This window comes from Balearica regulorum, chromosome 1 (assembly GCF_011004875.1).
Source record: "Balearica regulorum gibbericeps isolate bBalReg1 chromosome 1, bBalReg1.pri, whole genome shotgun sequence".
Lineage (NCBI taxonomy): Eukaryota > Metazoa > Chordata > Aves > Gruiformes > Gruidae > Balearica > Balearica regulorum.
Window position 1 is genome coordinate 58,310,147 of NC_046184.1, and position 14,303 is coordinate 58,324,449.

The 14,303-nt window shown below is 53.0% G+C and overlaps 1 protein-coding gene across 3 annotated transcripts; it reads left to right on the forward strand.

Moving 5' to 3' along the window:
- Window positions 1–30: 30 nt before the first annotated feature.
- On the forward strand, window positions 31–8,358 carry TXN2 (thioredoxin 2). Of its 3 annotated transcripts, none has more exons than XM_075753473.1 (4): window positions 31–189; window positions 802–1,019; window positions 2,605–2,728; window positions 7,607–8,358. In XM_075753473.1, exons 2-4 carry the CDS (start codon window positions 802–804, stop codon window positions 7,721–7,723), a joined length of 459 nt encoding a protein of 152 aa, XP_075609588.1. In that variant the 5' UTR covers window positions 31–189; the 3' UTR covers window positions 7,724–8,358. The 3 variants fall into 3 exon arrangements, with proteins under 3 accessions (XP_075609588.1, XP_075609598.1, XP_075609579.1); XM_075753483.1 differs by lacking the exon at window positions 31–189 and adding an exon at window positions 306–446; XM_075753464.1 differs by lacking the exon at window positions 31–189 and adding an exon at window positions 528–588.
- The last annotated feature ends 5,945 nt before the right edge of the window (window positions 8,359–14,303 follow it).

Sequence of the window (14,303 nt, forward strand, 5' to 3'; positions counted from 1 at the left end):
GGGAAGGGGCTTAAAGGACGGCCGCGACGGCCAGTCAGAGATCGACGCTTGGGGCGGCGGCCAATCGGCTCGGAGAGTGCCCGTTCCGTTATTCGCAGCCTTCCTGCGGCGACGACCAATCAGCGCGCGAGTGGGCGGGGCGCTAAGCGGAAGTTTGGTTGGGCGTGGGTCACCTCCGGGCCCGGGAAGGTGCGGGGTGGGGGCTGCGGTTCGGGGCGGGGGGTGCGTGTGTGTCCCCGTGGGTTTGGGGGGAGTGAGAGCCCTATGGCTGGGGGGCCCCGTCCTGCGGGGCTGGAGGAGCAGTAGTGGGGCCCCCGTGGGCTGTGGGGCGGTGTCCTTCCCCACGGGGTTGGGAGGGGGCTGACAGGGGAGCCCCATGGCTGTGCGGCCCTGTCCCACTCGTGGGGCCTGCTGGGATCCTGTGGCTGAAGGAGCCGTGCCCCATGGTATCAGGGCAGCGTGGCTGGGGGGGGCCTGCCCCGTGGGTGGGAAGGAGCGGGGCGGGCTCTGCTCTGTAGGGCCGGGGAAAACGGGCACCCTGCGCTTGGGGCGGGGGCCCTGCCCCGCGGAGGTGGGGAGAAAGCTGGGGTCTGTAGCTGGGGGTTGGGGCCCCATGGCTGTGGGGCTGGAGCTGCAGTGGCATGGCAAGGGATGGGCGTGGGGCGGTAAGTGCTCCACTGCGGTGCCCCATATGTTTCTGTCTGGGGCACCTGCTGGCTTGGGGGCTGCTCTGCCGAGGAGGCTCTGAGCAGAGAGCACTGTGGATGCACCCATCCCACATATTTTCTCCTCTCCCCACAGATGGCCCAGAGGCTGGTGCTCCAGCGGCTGCTGTCCCTTACCCCCAGGACATTGCCCCCACAGGGGCAACGGATGTTCCGTGGCCCCCTGGCACCCCACAGGAGGGCCTTTGGCACCTCAACAGGCTGCGGGAGCACCTTCAACGTGCAAGACGGCAGTGACTTTCAGGACCGAGTGGTGAACAACCCCAAACCGGTTGTGGTGGACTTCCACGCACAGTAAGTTCCCCCCCACAGCTCTTGCGCCCCTCACTGCAGTTGGACACGCAGGTGTGTCCCTGCTGCTTTCCTGATGCAGTGGCACTCTGGGTGCACTGGGGATGTGAGTGTGCCTGAGGGCTTCCTGAGCTGTGGAGCTGCCGACCGCCCGGTGCTCCTACGGCGCAATCCATAGAGGTTTCACCCATTGGGTTGAACCGCTGTGGAGGTAGCTACACCCTGCAGGAGCATAAAACTAAAATGCCAGGAAGGCGTTCCCTGGGGGAACTGCACCTCCCAAGTGCTTGGGTGTCACCCTGGCCCTGGTGTTGCATCATCCTGTAAAAGACACCTTAAGAAAAAGCTCTGATATCTCCCTTTTTTTAGCTTCGTGGATTAAATGTCCTCTTAAAATCACTAAATTAACAGCCATGTAAGAACGCTGCGCTTGGTATACTCCTGCACCGTCATGTTCTGTCTTTCCAGTTTTCTTATGCTGCGTGCTGTTAAGGCAGGGCTTTTGACAACAAATGCCTTTATGTATTAATAACAGCCACATGATACCAACAGCAGCATTTGTCATTGTTAAAAATGTCGTCATCCTCTTGCCAGTAAAAATATTCCTAGATATTATCTGCTGGATTAACAATACTGATTATTTTTGTTTTCTCAAGTATTTTCATAGTCCTGCAGTGCTGTCACGTGAGCCTGTTGTGGCTGATTCTGGGCAAACAGAATATGAAACAGCCTGAAAACTTCTGCTCTGAACAGACCAAAGTGACAGCCCAAAATGAATGTTAATTGGGATCATCCAGGGAGGAGAAGACAAATAGTTGCAAGTCTGAAACCTGATATGGAGGGAGGCTGAGGAGGAACGAAGTTTACTAGAGCTTCGATTTTAAAACCAAAGGGCACGTAGAGCTTTAACTCCTGTTTTTCTTGAACCGAGTTCACAGCATCCTAACTGGTGCAGACAGAGGATGCAGGGAGTGGTTTCTGTGTACAGGACCTCACAAACTCTGCTGCTGCTGCACTTGGGTTTGGAACAGGTGGTCTCTTTTTGAAGAGATGCGACATCTCTGGGAGTTCTCCAGCTAAAGGGGAATTTCTGTAAACCCCATGGTGAGTGCGGAGGGGAAGTCTATGGTCTGATAATTGTCATAAACTGATTTGAGTTTGGGCTGTGACCCCCTGCACCTGGCAGCGACGCTTGCTTTAGGGCAGCTTTGTCTCAGCAGGGTCACAGCTCTGCACATACGCACCAGCGAGGCAGGGTAGGGATGAACAGCTGCAAAGAGGGGGCAGGAGGACCACCAAGGCTGGCAGAGTGGACTGCAGTGTGAGAGAAATGATGTCAAAAGCACCAGGAATGCTGAATGGTGACCTCTTCTTCCACTCCCCACCCCCCAAACCCATCCAACCCTCTCCTTTGACAGCTCCTTTGTGAGAGAAACGTTTTTCTAAGCCGTGGTTTGGGAATGGTGTTTCCAGGCTGGCTCTTGAATGGAATGGCAATGGCGGTAAAGGCACTAGCGTACCAGCAAGCCTTCCACAGCCACTGCTGCGCTTGCCTCCTCTAATGTCTCCTCTCCTCTTTCTCCATCAGGTGGTGCGGCCCCTGCAAGATCCTAGGCCCCAGGTTAGAGAAGGTGGTGGCCAAGCAGGAGGGGAAGGTGCTGATGGCCAAAGTGGACATTGACGATCACACAGACCTTGCTATTGAGTACGAGGTAGGAGCTGGAAGAGCATGGGCTTTCCTTTGCTGTTGGTGCCAAGAAGGTCCCTCCCTGGGGAGAGGCGTGCCTGCACAGTGGTGGTGTTGGCGGGGAGGGGAAACCCAGTGCCTGCAGGTTCCTGATCCTTTGGTGGATTTTGCTGCTTGGTTCCCCTCCAGCTCTTCTGCTTGTGCTCAGCATCCCCACCTCTAATTCTGCAGAAGTGTGTCCTCTAAGCCTTGCAGGCGTTTGTCAATGTAAATGCTTGCCTGCCCTGGAGGAGCCTCGCAGCATATGCAGTGTTTTACTGCATGCATGCTCAGGTGCAGGGCAGGAACATGAAGTAACAAGCCCAAGTCCGTTCCGGTCTTGAACACGGTTCTTTGCGCAGCCAGCCTGTCCTCTTTCCCTTCCTTGTTCAGGATTTCTTGCTGGGTGATAATGTCCCTCCCTCAAGCTGCAGCACAAGGAGAAACCGTGAGTTTTGTTTGGACAGGTGGAAGCCAGGTCGGAGAACACACAGAGGCAACAGGAGCGTGCGTCCCACTCTGGAGAAGCACAGACCTTGGTGCTTACGCTTGTGTTTCACGTGCCTGTCGTGTATGTTCCCTGAGCTGCCTTGCTCCCAGCAAGGAGCAGAGTGGCTGGAGAAAGCCATGGCCTTGGTTTATGTGATTTATTTATCTTTTCCCTTTGTCAGTGATTAGGTAGCTTAAGAAATGCAGAAATCCCTCTGACAACTGTGCTTGCCCCCCCCCGTTGTCTCTCCTTGTAAACACCACCACAGTCTGTGGAGACAGGGCATCTTGCTGCTGTGGTTTACAGGGAGGAAAGTGTTTAATTTTCACTTGCGTATCACGAAATGCAGCTGCTCCCCCTCCGCAGATGAAGTCCCGCTCCCAGGGTGGAGGCTAGCACAGGAAGCTCCTCAAGTTGCCCAGCAAAGTGTGAACCACCTCCTGAGCAAGCTGTCATCTCGTTGCGCCTGGAGGAGACGCTCTGGGCCGTTCCCACACCCTGCAGAGTCGGAAGGAGAAGGAAGTGGAAGCAGCTTGTTCCCTCCCACTCTTTCCCAAGGAGACCTTTCTGCATGTGCTGTGGTGGCGTGTCCGCCCAGCTGGTGCCCACAAATGTGACTTGCAGCTTCCACAAGCTGAGCACGAGAGCCTCCAGTGCTCTCCTCTGCGCTGATGGGCTGGCAGATGGGCTCCAGGCCAAGGAGGGTGCCTGCCGGCTCGTGAGCAGGGCTGTGTGTCACAAGGCCGACGGCTGGATGGCTTGAGGGTGCTGGTGAGAAGTTGAAGAGGGCGAGGTTGTTTCAGTGGTGGTCAGAAAGTGTGTAAATCCTCATAGATGCAGACAAGGCTCTGGTAGTAACCACCCTAAGGAGAAAAGGAGAATAGAGATTATTAGCTTAACTCTTGTATTGTTCCAAGCCTTCCAGTAGACGAAATTAGGTGGGATTACAAGAGGATAATCTCAGATGACTGGAAAATGGCAAACAAGAGAGTGTGCGTGTGAAGAAAGGTCTGTAAAAAGAGGCTGAAAATTCCTGAGCTGTGCAGGCTTGATGACACGCTGCCTGTGCTCTCCCACCGGACAGCGAGTGAGCAGCTGCACAGCCCACGGTGTACACGCATTTGTCTGCAGGGTCTGCCTGTCTTGCAGCCCTGGTGGCATAGGTGCAGGCAGGATTTGGGCTGTAGGCAAGGGCTGGCTGCCAGCAATTCCTTCTGGAGCCTTTATATATAAACACAATGAAGTTTTTGTTTTGCAGGAGGGCCTGTGGGTTGTTGTTGCATCCTCTAATCTGAGTGATGCATGTTACATGACCATTATCCCTGTGGCTAAGACCCTATGCCTAGGCAGTGTCTGTGAGTAGGATAGCTGCAGACAGGTAGGGGTAAAGGAGATGTTTTTGCTTTGGTCTTCATAGTTTGGGGCATCCTTTTAAAGGCAGAAGTTTGGTTCATGTGCTGAGCACATGCTTGGTTAAGGTGATGTGAGCATCAGGGCTGATGAGAAGACACCAAATTGAGATTAAAGAGGGACCAAAGGTAGTGTTTGGGAGAGATCAGGAGAACCAAAGGTGGAATTTGGGAGGGATCAGGAAAGATTTACTTGTTTTAAAGCCATTACATTGGGGATCAGATGTCTGCAGGCTGAGAAAGTTCTCGTTTCAGGGTCTGTGCCACCCCCACAACTCATCCAGTAGCTGCCAGGAAGTCTCCATCCATGTTTATTCCCCTGCCCATGCGTGCAGCCCCCGGCTTGCTGCCTGATTGCACAACATCCTCTTCAGCAGCCTCTTTGGCGTGGGGGGAGGCAGGGCGAGGGGGAGAGACCCCCTGGAAGAGCTGAGGAATGCTGGCGCATTCCTTCACACGCGCTGCCGCCGTCTGCCCTTGGCTCCCAGCCATCCTGGCTTAGCACGAAGCAGGGACGCGTTTCCTGTGACTAGAGACATCCCCAACGCCCTTCCTCGTCTGGTTATGCCCAGCACAAAAGTTCTTTCTCTAGGGATTCCTCCTTTTATCTTACACCTTTCATCTCTGGTTGTGGCCTTTCTCTGCTCCTCCAGCCTGTTCCTGACCTCTCACCCTGAGAGCAGAAAGGGAGAAGGAATACTTTTGTTTAATCTGCCATCTCTTAAAATTCTTTAGATTTGTCCCTTGCCTTGGCCTGTTGCCCGCGCATGTGGCCACTGGGAAAGGGCAGCCCCTTCTCCGGCTGGGCAGCCCTGGAGAGCTGCTGGATGCAGGGATGGTCGTTCATCAGCGGAGCTCGGTCCTGTGTTACGCCTCATTCTGAAGCCTGGGTGAAATCCTTCCCCCTGCTTGTTGTGTGGCACCTGAGCTTGTGTAAAAGCTCCAGTTTCAGATGGGAGAGAACTCCCTTGGTATGGATGCTGCCAGGAATAGCCTGGATGGCTGTGCTTATTTATTTATCTGTTTGGTCAGTGCTGATCAAAAGCAGCCTGACTTTTCCTCTAGAAATGCTCTTGAGGGAGGAGGAGGGGTTTTTTTAGGTTCAGTGTGGATGAGACCCAAAAGAAAGAAGAAAAAAGGGAAGAAAAAAAAAGCAAGCCCCAACTTTCCCTTCTAGAAATTCCCATGGCTTCTCAAGCAGCAAAACAAAGTACATGCTCCATTACTGGGCCACCCTTGCTGCAGCTAGCAGGAAGGAAGCTGTTAAAAGCCTCATGTTCTCTGGGCAGAAACAAGTTGCTCGGTGCCCCTGGTTCTCACCCAGCTCTGCAGCACTAGCCCTGGACCTGCCACCCATTCTTTGAGGTTTGCTCAGTGCCATGAAAAGGGAGGAGATGAAGGGATTGAGGCTGCATGAAGCTAGTGGGTGTGCTGGTCAGCATGTGGAGCCCTGGAACTTGGTTTTATCTGCTCCTCTGTAGTGCTTCAAAGAGTCACCCAGCCCGTAATGGCCTGACACTCGCTGTTGCTGGTTGGGCACACTGCGTTTTTTTGGATTGAGCTGGGGTAACTGCGCTCGTTATTAACACGCTTTGCAAACCAGAGGGAGGCTCAGCAGAGCTTTGCCCTTCTTAAAGGGCAGAGAGGGAAAGACCAGTTGAGTGCAGTGCCGGTACCTTCTTTCTTGCCCCAAAATCACAGGGGAGCACGTTGGCAGCACTGTCGCCAGTACTGAGGCCCAAGCCCTCCGGATCAGCTCCTGCCAGTCACTAGGAGGAGCTGAAGATCGCACGTTGCCGCAGCCCTTCAGATGAGGCTGTTCAAGCCCTGGAAGACAGACAGACTGCTGGGAGCTGTGCTGGACTGGCCAGCTGGGTGGGAAGGAAGGGAAGCACAAGATGTCCCTTTCATCTCAGGCTCCCGATGGGAGAAGAGCCAGCCCTCTGGCAGGTTTCCTGAAGAAGGATTTGCAGATCCTTGCTGGCAGCGGGGCTGGCAGCGCACGTGGGAAGGCCCCACAGGCGGGGAGGCAGCAGGCGAGATAAGGACAGGACGTGTTTTGGGGGGGAGGCTTTGCAGAGATAAGGGCACCAAAGAAACATGACCGGATCTCTCTGTTGCCGCAGCTCTCCGAGCTCTGGTTGCTCCTTCTCCGAATCATGTCCCCAGGGTCTCTTCTGTCGCCGGTCAGCTGGCAAGTCCCTGGGGATTTGTGATTTCCACTGCTGTTCTCTTGGATAATTCTCAGAAAACTTTGTTCTGGGCTAAAAAAGCGGTGCCTGGAGCAGTGCAGCTGCCTGCTGGCTCTGGTCAGAGGGACATTTTCACTTCTTACCTAATCGTCAGAGATCCGCAGGGGACAGCCACTAGTGTGTGACCAGCTAAAGCACTGAAAACAGGAGCAGAAAAGGAAGGATGGGTTGGAGGGGGTTGTCATTACCAGGGTAGGATGGAGCAGGAAATCTGCCTGTGCAGTGGTGGGTGGGGAACCCTCAACCAGCTCCAGTCCTGTCTGGAGAACACAGGTTCAGTCTGATACCGCCCTGGCCCTACACTGGCCAAAGGTCATCATGCCTGAGAGGTGTCCTGGTAAAAGACCAGGTTTGTTTGCTTATGGTAGGACAAAAGAGAAGAGGAGGAATTTGTACTGGGCGGGGGGGAAAGATTTACCTGTTTGTTTTTATATGAGCTTTGGGTTTGTCTTTAAATTTTTGGGTCTTGTTTAAACTCAAAAAGCTGCTCAGCCTTGACTTAACCAGTGCAATGTAAGTCAGTGCAGAGATGAGGCCACAGGGAGAGGAGGAACTTGGCTGGCCTGTGTTTTGCAAGCGGACGTGTTACCCTTGAGCAGTGTATGCTCAGCTCCCTTGTAGCCACTTCTGCAGAGCTCCATTTGGGGCCTGGGTGCAGCTGGGCTCCCTGCAGCCTCTGCTTACCTCTGTCTCCCCATTTCTGTTGCTCCCAGGTGTCAGCAGTGCCGACCGTGCTGGCTATGAAGAACGGAGACGTGGTGGATAAGTTTGTGGGGATAAAGGATGAGGATCAGCTGGAGGCATTCCTCAAGAAACTCATCGGAGCCTGAAGTAAAAGGGTGGCTGTACCTCTGCCTCTGGACACATCCATGTTGTGCATTCCTTGCCAGGGAGAGCTGAGGGGCACATGAACTGCCTGCCTTGTACCACCTGGGGTTTTCTTCTGGTTTGGGGTTTTTTGGAGATGCACCATGTTGTAACCCTTCCCTCCCACTCCCCCTTCTCTTGCACAGCAGTAGTTGTAAAAGGTGCTGAGGAGCGGGGCTGCTTGTTCTCAAAATGGGGAATGTGGCTGGAATTAGGAGCCTGTGTTTATCAGCAAAGAGCTGACACGCGGAGCTGCTGCTGAGTTAAGAGGAGGAATGTTTTTCTCTTTGCCTAGCATTTAATAGCCCAGAGCAGAGGGCAGCTGCTCCCTGCAAAATGTGGGTACATACCTGTCCTGGGTGGGTTTGTTTAAAGCTGAGAACGCCTCTGCTTTGTCTGTGAAACCTGTCTCTCTGTCCCTGTGTCCTCATGTGGCTGGGACAGGTACAACTCCTCCACAAACCCACTGGCTCCCATCATAATTTTATAAGATAAAATAGAAGTATTTTATGGATCTTCTTTTGTAGGTCTATAATTAAGAGAACTTTATTGGTCACTGCTGTCTAGCTGGAGAATAAAACTTGATTTTCAGAAATCACAGGGAAGTCCCTTGTCTGTCCAGAGAGATGACAGGGAGCATCAGCAGCACAGTGGCTGGTTCCTAACAATGGGTTGAGAAAGTGCAGGTTACAACTTGATCCCTACTGAAAGGTAATGTGCTGAAAAACAAACAAGTGGATTAGTTCCACGGGGCTTTCAGTGCTGCTTCTGGGACCCCCTTTGAGTGCTGCTGGGTCTGGGATGCCAGAAGGAGGACTCACCTCCTGCGTGCAGAGGAGCAGCAGCTTGTTGTGCACAAGGAATCAGCTGTGCTTGCTACCCTGCCACCCCCCCAACCCCCCCCCCCCCCCCCCCCCCCCCCCGCTTTTCTCCTTTCCTGCTCGAGGAGCCTGAGAGTGTCCCTCTCCCTTTCGTGAATGATTACATCTGCTCACACAGGTGAGCCTTGCCAGAAGGCAGTCTTTTGTCTTTAATTGCCCTGACCTTTAGACTAAGGGAGGCAGTTGTGTGTTCCTATCTATCGCAAGCAGCCTTCAGCCCTTCCCATCTCTTCCTCCTCCTCCCCATAGACACCTGTTCCCAGCTAACCTGGCTTCCAAGTGCTGCCGGTCTCCCTATGCAGTGCCTGCTCCCAGCCTCCTCGTGTGCTTGTCGGCAGAGTACAGCACCAGGGCTGATGCCCATGTAATGCTTAATTCCTGTTTGCTTATCTAAGCTGCATGAGAACATTGTAAGTGCTTAATAACCATGTACAAGCTGCTTTTTTTTTTTTTTTTTTGCCTTCCCAGCTTCTGTTTCCTTCAATCACTCTTAACTCTGCTTTGGCTCTGCTCCATTTCGCCTCCCTGGCATAGGTTGTTATGAGCAGCGGGGCAATTTTCTTCTGCACGTGTGCAATAACGATTTATGACCTTTTGAAGCAGGGGAGTGGAGATCAAAGTCCTGCACGTCCTGTTGCAACTGCAGCGCTGCAGGCATCGCTGCTGCTACCTGTTTCCATCAGTCACCCCAGGGCAACACCGTGAGGTGGTGCTGATCCCCCGGGGTGGGTACCTCCCCATCCACGCTGGGCTGATCTCACCCCTGGCATGCTGCTAGAGGTGATGTCACTTGGATGTAATTTGATAAAGAACTGTTGGTCAGTTACGATGAGTAAAAACTTACATTTTATTTTATTTGGGAGACCACAGAAGCTATGCTGCTTGTGTCCTGCTCATGTTTCAGGCTGGGCAATTTGCCCTGCAGTTTCAGTGTTCCTGCTCTGTAAACACTTCTAGTAACGACCATCTCCATTTTCCTGCATGAGCAGGAAAAATAGGGGAACAGCGTCACGTACCCGACAATAGTCAATGTTCATGCTTCACCGTCGTACAGAACAGGAAAAAACACAGTGACTTTGCATTGTGTAATTAAGGGGCAGTATAAATTAGCTATTTTATCACTTCCTTCTAAGGAAAAGTGGAGCTAAGGTACCATTCAGCTGTTAAAGTGCCAGCACGCTTTAGGGCGCATTATGTGAAAGCCACAACTGTTTCTTTGAGATAAATGCTGAAGGCCCACATGCAGGGTGCCCTGTGGAAATCCTTCAGAAACAGCATGGCGGGCGGAGAGGAGGAGAGGTTTGGGGGGCACCTTGAGATTCTCCCAGCGCTTTGCACAGTTTTTGCCACAGGACAGGACTTGAAGCACAAGGATGTTTTCTGTGGCAGGAACTTAATTCAGCTCCCTGTTTGCTGACTGCTGGGGGAGGCTTCAGGGATTCCCACAGCTGCTGTTAATAATGGAGGTGCAAGTGGGAAGCACTACCAGCAGTGTATTTATGTAGCGGTTAAAAGAGGGGTTGCACAGCAATTTTCATGCCACCTGAAAGTGATGTTGGTCTTTCCCTGAGAAGAGAGCCAAAGTAAAAGGTAATTTCTCAGCAGCAGGTGCTTTTTCCATGTCAGCTGGGAAAAGGATCCAGTCGGTCTTCCCTTTTGGAGTTAAATACATCGAATGCTCCTCTGATCTGTTGAGCATTTTGCTCTTCTGCCCTAGCCTGCACACATTACAGCAGCTTTCTCAGCTTCTAATGTTCCTGGTGGTTAAGAGGACATGGTGGTCGCTGCCTTCTCAAGGGGAGCAAAGCCGAGCTAAACCCGCTTCTGCCTCCCCAGGCACATTCTGAACCCAACACTGAGATCCCTCCTCAAAAGTGAGGTGCAGTGCCTCTTGTCCTCGTGGTCCTGTCCAAGGCAAGCAGAGGTTTTGCATTCATTTCTGTTGGCTTTATGCTTGCATCAAGCCCCAACACAGCTGCTCCTTGCCCTGAGATGTTTGTGTCTGCCTGCTAAACTCCATGTTAACCTCTACCTGCTCCAGGCCACGGAGAATGCCTGCAAGGAGGGAGAGCTGTGTAACCTACTCCGCTAAGGGTGCTACGCCAAGAGCAGCTTGAAGCGCTTGTAGAGGATGGAAAATTCAGGTTGCTGGTTTGCAGCAGGCAGGGGGCTGTGTATATGGGGTCCCTTGCAGCTCTGAAGGGGGGACAGTTTTGGTCACGTTTGGTTCCAATGAGGTCTGGCCTCAGCAGGCCGTCCACCCAGCACTGACAGTAAATCCTTTGCTTTATCAACATTTTATATGATTCCTCCTGCACAAAGAACAAAACAAAGACCAGCTCCATGTCAACAGGGAAACAGCCACCACTAACGCTGCCCCAGGCAGGGCCTTTCACTAGCCTGGCTGGGCTCTTTGCCCTGTTTGTTCATCACTTTGAGCTTTTACTCCCCCCCCCCCCCCCCCAATTTTTTTCAACTAAGTACTCACAGTATTCAGACAGAATTGGCAATTAAAATCTCCAGCCCTGCAAGGCTGTTAGCAGCAATGTTTTAAACTCAGTGTTGTTCAAAACTGCTGCTGAACCGTGTCAAGCGCTTGCAGTGAGTTTCTTCTTCCTCCAAGTTAAAGAGTAACAATTGCACAGCTGCAATATCCTAAGCAATAAAAAGATAAGATAGAACTAATCAAAGTCTTGACTTCCAGACCAAAACCAAACTAGATCACCTGTTACACAGTCCTGCCCTCGTTACCTGCCCCTGTATCCCACCCAGGCTCAAGTCCATCGTGGAGGAGGACTCATTCCTGCCCCTCTTCTCAAGGACGTGGGCGCACCTGTGAGCTTCGTGGTTTCTCTGCCTCTGCAGCTTTTAATTTCAGCAACACTTTCCCTCTTAAAGCCTTTCTCAGGCAAAAACCAGATGCTGCAACTCACGGTGAGAGTGGTAACCGTGGGCTGGGTGTGAAGCTGGAGGGGGCTGCTGTGCTGAGCCATGCCTGGTTGCTTTTTTCCCCCGAGGTACGTCCTACCATCGAGGGAAGGGTGGAGGCAGGAGCAGCAGAGGAAATCCATGCAATGGCAAAGGGTAGGAGGGAAATTTCTTACACCCAGAGGAGCCAAATGGGAGGAAACTGGAGGCCTCCAGGGAGGGCTTGAAAATGTGGCACCCCACATCCTCATGGGGGTGGAGTGAGGATGAACCCTGTGTGTCCCTTCCTGGTGGCAACAGGTCCCCACTGGCAGTGAGACAGGGAGACCGGTCCTGTGAGGAGAGGCCAGAAGGGGACGCCGGGGCTGCTCATCCCCTGTGGGCAGAGGAGAGCTGGCAGCTGCGGGCAGCAGGGCAGCACCCAACCTCCTTCCCGCCCACATTGACTTCCTAGGCACTTGTAATCCAAACAGTTGTGATAAAAGTGCACTACAATTGACTGTTTTTTCTCCATGGCCTGCAGCTACTGTGGAGTAGCGTCGCTGTACATATATGTATGTGTTTATCCACTCACATACTCTTGTTCTCTGTTGTGGAGACTGCCAGGAGCTTCTGGGGCTCACAGATGTCTCCAGCAGCTGTAGCTGCTGACAGAAGAGGACAGGAGCCAGCCTGCTTGTTCTCCTGCTTAGGGGAAGGCTGAGCTCCTGGTACCCTTCTTGGCACACACCACTCATCCCTCTGCTGCTGAAGGCACCCTGGCTCCATCTCTCCCATGAGCAGAGTAGTGGTTGAGCAATAGTGAAAAACAGGAAATTTTTTGCAATGAGAGTCCTCAGAAACATCCACTTCAAGCTGTCCGGAGGGTACAAAATGCACCAGAGATTTCGGTGGTTTCCAGAGACGATGGTGACCTCCAGCCACCCGTGCAGCTGCAGCTCCTCCATGCCGGTCCCATACAGCTGGCAGCGAGAGGGTGTTTGTCCCAGCTGGCTCTGCACGAGTAGCTTCATGGCCTCGGGACACAGAGGAGCTGCATCCCCTGAGGTTGCTTTCTTGCTCCAGCATGAGGCAATAACGCTTTGCTGCAGGGCCTGTAGCCGTGGGCGCAGGGACTGCAGGGCTCCTTTCCTTGCAGGTGGCTTTAACCGCAGGGCCGTGCCACACTGCAGCAGGTAACGAACGCCCTGGGCCCGGCTAGCACAGCGGCTGCGATGGAGTGCCGCACTGCAGGCAAGATCCGGCACGCCCGCCAGTATTTATATAACCTCGTTTTGCTTTAATCTGGCTTTTTAAGTAAATTGTCAAAGCCCTTTCTGTTCACTAGGAGCCTTTTTTTTCTTTTTCTCTTTTTTTTTTTTTTGACTGCAAGTTTCATCTTTCAAAGCTCGGCTAGTTTTGAGTGATGCTGAAAAAGCCCATTTGCAGTGGCTTTTTGTTCCGTGCCTGTATTGTTCAGGCGAAAGTGGTTGTTTTCTTTTCGTCCTGGCATAACTCAGGAGTGACTGCAAAGTCTGAGCTCAAACTTTCTAAAAATACTCACCCGTGAGGAGAGATCCAGCATGCCAGTGTTCAGACCCAGAGATTAACGCCTTAGAAAGGCGCGGTGGTCTGAAAAGAAGCCGGTGGCAGCACCGCGCCAACTCTTTGGGCACTGTAAGCCCTGGAGCTGCGATGCGTGGCGGGCAGAGAGGACCTGCGGAGTGCTGCGGGTCTCTCTGGGCCACACGGACCCAGGTACGGGGGAAGTCCATGCAGTGCCTGCAGAACCAGCCCAGGGGAAAATCTGTCTGTGGGAAGGCTATCGGGTGACTCAGAAGTCGTAAAGAAAAGCACTTCTTGCTGCTTGGAAAAGCAAGGCTGAACGATGAGTTTGCTCCTCACCAGAAGCTGGTCTTCGTAACCACATCCTCTTCTCAGAGCATGAGACAGGCGGCTCTGGGGAAAGGGAGGATGGTAGGGACTGAGCAGAGCAGAGATCTGGCATATGACAAATTGCAGGAAAGCATGGAGGAGCTCCTTTTTGTCCTTCCACTGGCTGACTGCAGGAAGCTCCCCAGGTGACAGCTTTAGCAGCTGCTGGGACAGGAGATCTTATTGTTCTGCGCTCGTGTTTACAGCCATGCCAGTTTTTGGCAGGAAGCTACAAGACAAAACCCTCATGTTCTTCTTTCTCGCTCGCCGGGTTTGCTCTCAAGGGGCTGATCCTTCAGCTTAGCTCTTTCAGCTTAGCTCTCCACCTGAGGAGTGCAGCTTCCCCTTCCCAGCCACGTTGGGTCCCATGGGCTTTGCCCTAAGATCCTGGCAGGAGCATGGAGACTTTTCTTAGAGCTTGGGCAATATTAAAGGTCGCTGCTGTCACACCTGTCACTGCATTTCTAATGCTAAACTATGCGGTTGCCCAGCACACCAACCGCCTTGTACCTGTCTGGGCCCTGTATAGTTCCCGTTCCCCTTTCCCTGGCCTTGGGCTCAAGTTCTGTTCTCAGTTTGGGTTTTCTTGGTGACATTCAGAGGAAGCACATTTGGGGTTTTCTGAAGCTGTCTGGCGTTGCACAGGAAGGCAGAAGCTGGCAGCACCCTTGAGATCAACGGATGCAGGAACATGAGGGACCCATCACTGCTGGTCTCACTGGAGCCTGCACCACAGAAACTGGCAGCATGTGGCCGTGTCCACAAGCAAACTCCTTAGGTTGCTGTCATCTCCCTGTTCTGCTGCTCCCCTCGATGCTGT